The 3,564-nt window shown below is 33.4% G+C and overlaps 1 protein-coding gene across 4 annotated transcripts in view; it reads left to right on the top strand.

The window, feature by feature from the left end:
- LOC106875852 (scm-like with four MBT domains protein 1) overlaps positions 1–3,564 on the top strand; it is a 75,222-nt gene that overhangs the window by 45,346 nt on the left and 26,312 nt on the right. For all 4 annotated transcript variants that reach the window (XM_052973175.1, XM_052973177.1, XM_052973178.1 and 1 more), the window contains one exon: positions 2,538–2,778. In XM_052973175.1, the coding sequence (XP_052829135.1) occupies positions 2,538–2,778 (241 nt within the window). The remainder of the gene's footprint in view (positions 1–2,537; positions 2,779–3,564) is intronic.

Here is a 3,564-nt window from a genome sequence, read left to right as displayed (position 1 = left end):
TATATATATATATATATATATATATATTCCCTTGTGTTGGCATCATGTAATGTTTGTAAATGAGCATCACCATTGTTATACAAGTGTTGTTCACTTTTAGTCTTACATGAAAAACATGTCTGGTCATGGAAAAATATTGCTTTGCCTGGGAACAAGTGAGGGTTGGTGACAAAAAAGGCATCATGCTGTAGAAAATCTGCCTCAACAAATTCTGTCTGACCCATGCAAGCAGAGAAAAGTGGATGTTAAAGGATTAAGTCATACCAATATATTTGGTGAACAGTTATTTCATTGTTACTTAGTTGTTTTTTTTTAATTTTTGGTTGTTATCAAGATTCTTTGGCTTAAAAAGAAATATTTTAATGGCTTATTCAGAGGTGAAATATCCTTCACTCCTTTTCAGGGTCTCTGAAACTAGTATAAAGAAATTATTATCAGACTCAGAGACATGACCTGAACTCTTGTAACACTGGATGCTATTGGCTGTTGTTTAGTCTTTGGTCAGCTCTGATTGAAAAGGTTGATGATCCAATGTTTCAGCCATAACCATCCTATCTTTTTTTGACTGTAGCATATGTAGGACTATACTATCCAATGTCCTTTGGGTTTAGATTTGGCTGTTATTTCTAGCTGTTCAAATAACCGTATAGAGGCTCTTTTTGGCCTGATTGTGTTTTTTGTTTTGAGTTTTTGTGTCAAATTTCATTGAAGATGGGGCGAAACTTGTTTAGGTTTTAGAAAGTTATTCCATCCTAAAGAAAAATAATTTATAACATTTTGTAACTAACCTTGTTTTTTTTTATCATTAGATATTAAAATATATAAATGTTAATTATATTGTTCATCATGTTAGAATTTTCATTTAGATATATATGTCTTGTAGATTAATCTTATACTAAATTAGGTGAGAGCAAAATCAAAATAGTATTGTAAGGTGTATGAAATACGGAATACTTTTTTTTTTTCAGTTTTAAAATTTATTATTGGAGAAAAGGCAGAGGTAAACAGAAAAAAAAAGTTCCAATAGTGAAATTCTAAGATATAAAAATTGGGAAGAAGTTCTGGCTTTGAGAATTGAATTAATGTAAAATAAATGTGAGAGAGAGATGAATGCATCAGGTAGGTTTAGATGAGATTTACATAGAGATAATGAATTTAATGGACCAAGAGCCATTGTAGTTATGGTAAGACAGGTGAATGAAATGATACATTTCAGTAATAGGCTAATGGTTGACTAGTGTTTGCAAGTATGGGAGCACCTAACTGATGAATAGCTTTATTTTGAATGTGATTAGTATATTAATGATTAAGAGAACACATTATATCTTAGATGGTGATCATGTCAATAGTAGATGTACATAACTATCTGATCTATTTGCTGTGCAATAGTTTCAAATTGAAAGTCCTTTGTTGATGATTGTCAGATATTTCCATCCAATGTGTGCTTGAGGGGCTTACAGTGGTGATTATCAGAGACTTTTAGCTCTAGTAAATGGATTATTTTTGCACATTGTTCATGATGGTATCAAATGGCATCATTTCCTTGAGGTGTGTAGTAGTGTCTAACATAATTATAAGAGAATCTAACCTATTTAACCCTTTAATATTAAGTTTACTCTCTTAAATGAAATGCTTATTCACATTGTTTTGAATTCATCGTATCTTATCGTGTAGCTTTGAAATTTTGATGCTGCAGTTTATCTTTAAAATGATGTTGTGTGATAGGTTGGATCTGGCTGGTTTAAGCATAAAACAAGAATGGGCCCCCGATATATATAATTTACCAACTGAATCTCTTAAATTTCCGTCAGCACCCTATTCAATAGTATGACTATTAACGGCTTGAGTTTGTTGGGAGATTTATATACAGTCACTAGAATATAATGTAATATATTGTCTTATAAATGCTGCCTCATTTTAACCTTTTCAATACCAACCCGGCTGAAACCACCCCTGGCTTTGTAGTACAAATGTCTTGTTTTCATAAGTTTTGAATTAAAATTTTCCACCAGACCTTAGTCACAATTTATGTTCCTAACAATATCTTAATGATAACTAAGTTATTTTACTAAACTCTTTGTTATATTTAAAATTAATTGAAAGAAACACAGAACATCCCAAAATAAATACGGTAATGGAAGGGTTAAACTTCTAAATCTGGGGAATAACATGTCCCCACAGTTAAAAGATTAGTTAATTGCAATGTGACCAACAGTCCTGTATGAGAAGTTCAACTAACATACTCAGCCTTTTATATCTACACTCATTTGCTCACAGTCACACACAAACCTATAACTTGTCTAAGCTCTTTCATGGCTGAATTTCTAGTGAAGCACAGTGTTTCAAGTAATTTTGAATGTTGTCAAGAATTTTGATAAAATTTAGTTTAGAGCCAGTTTTAATACTGAAAGGTTAATTCAAATAATTTTGCATGAGTGTTCTTAAAAATTTTTTATTAAGACACGTTTAAAAACAAGACCATATGTGTATTATATGTATATATTATAATATTGTTTGTAATGAATAATGTTTTGTAGACAACTGGAACAACTCCTGTTGATCAAATAAAGCAAGGTATGCGTCTAGAACTGCAGGACCATATCAACCCCAATCATGTTTGGATTGTGAAAGTGTTGGAGAATGTTGGTGGACGTTTATATTTACGTCAGGAAGGTCTAAACCACTCTGAAACTGACTTCTGGCTATTCTACCTCAATCATTTGCTTCACCCCATTGACTGGGCAAAGCAGAACAATTATGAATACTCTCCTCCCAAAGGTAAGAGTGACTCCTTAACGAGCATTTTAACTTTTAAATAATTTTCTAAGGTTTTTACTTTCAGGAGACAATTTGAACTTAAGAAAAAAAAATTCTTTTTTGAGAAATACTTCAGGATTCAATGCTAAAATATATGTAGTTAGAATTAACTTTATAGATCAGATTCATTGTAGTCTTCGTCTTTGGTCTCTGTTTCTTCTTGTTTTTTATCATGTAGGTGCAATCCTGGCTCCTGTGCAGGTGGCACGTAAAAACACCTTTTTGAGCATGGCCGTTGCCAGTACCGTGTGACTGGCCCTCGTGCCGGTGGCACTTAAAAGCACCGACTACACTGTCGGAGTGGTTGGCGTTAGGAAGGGCATCAAACTGTAGAAACTCTGTCAGATCAGATTGGAGCCTGGTGTAGCCTTCTGGCTTGCCAGTCCTCAGTCAAATCGTCCAACCCATGCTAGCATGGAAAGTGGACGTTAAACGATGATGATGAACTCTTTAGCATTTGAATTACTCTGTCAAATCTAATTCTTATTTATTCACATTGTTTTGAATTAATCCTGCATTATCCTCTCTGTGTGTGTGTATGTGTGTGTGTATTGTTTCAGTCATTTGACAGTGGCCATGCTGAGCACCACCTTGGAGTGTTTTAGTTGAACAAATTGATCCCTAAACATTTCTTAAGCCTAGTACTTATTCTATCGGTCTCTTTTGCTGAACCACTAAGTTATGGGGATGTAAACACACTACATAGATATGACACACAGATTTACACACGCACACACATATATATAT

This window comes from Octopus bimaculoides, chromosome 15 (genome assembly GCF_001194135.2).
Source record: "Octopus bimaculoides isolate UCB-OBI-ISO-001 chromosome 15, ASM119413v2, whole genome shotgun sequence".
NCBI lineage: Eukaryota > Metazoa > Mollusca > Cephalopoda > Octopoda > Octopodidae > Octopus > Octopus bimaculoides.
This window is presented reverse-complemented; position numbering and strand designations above follow the sequence as displayed.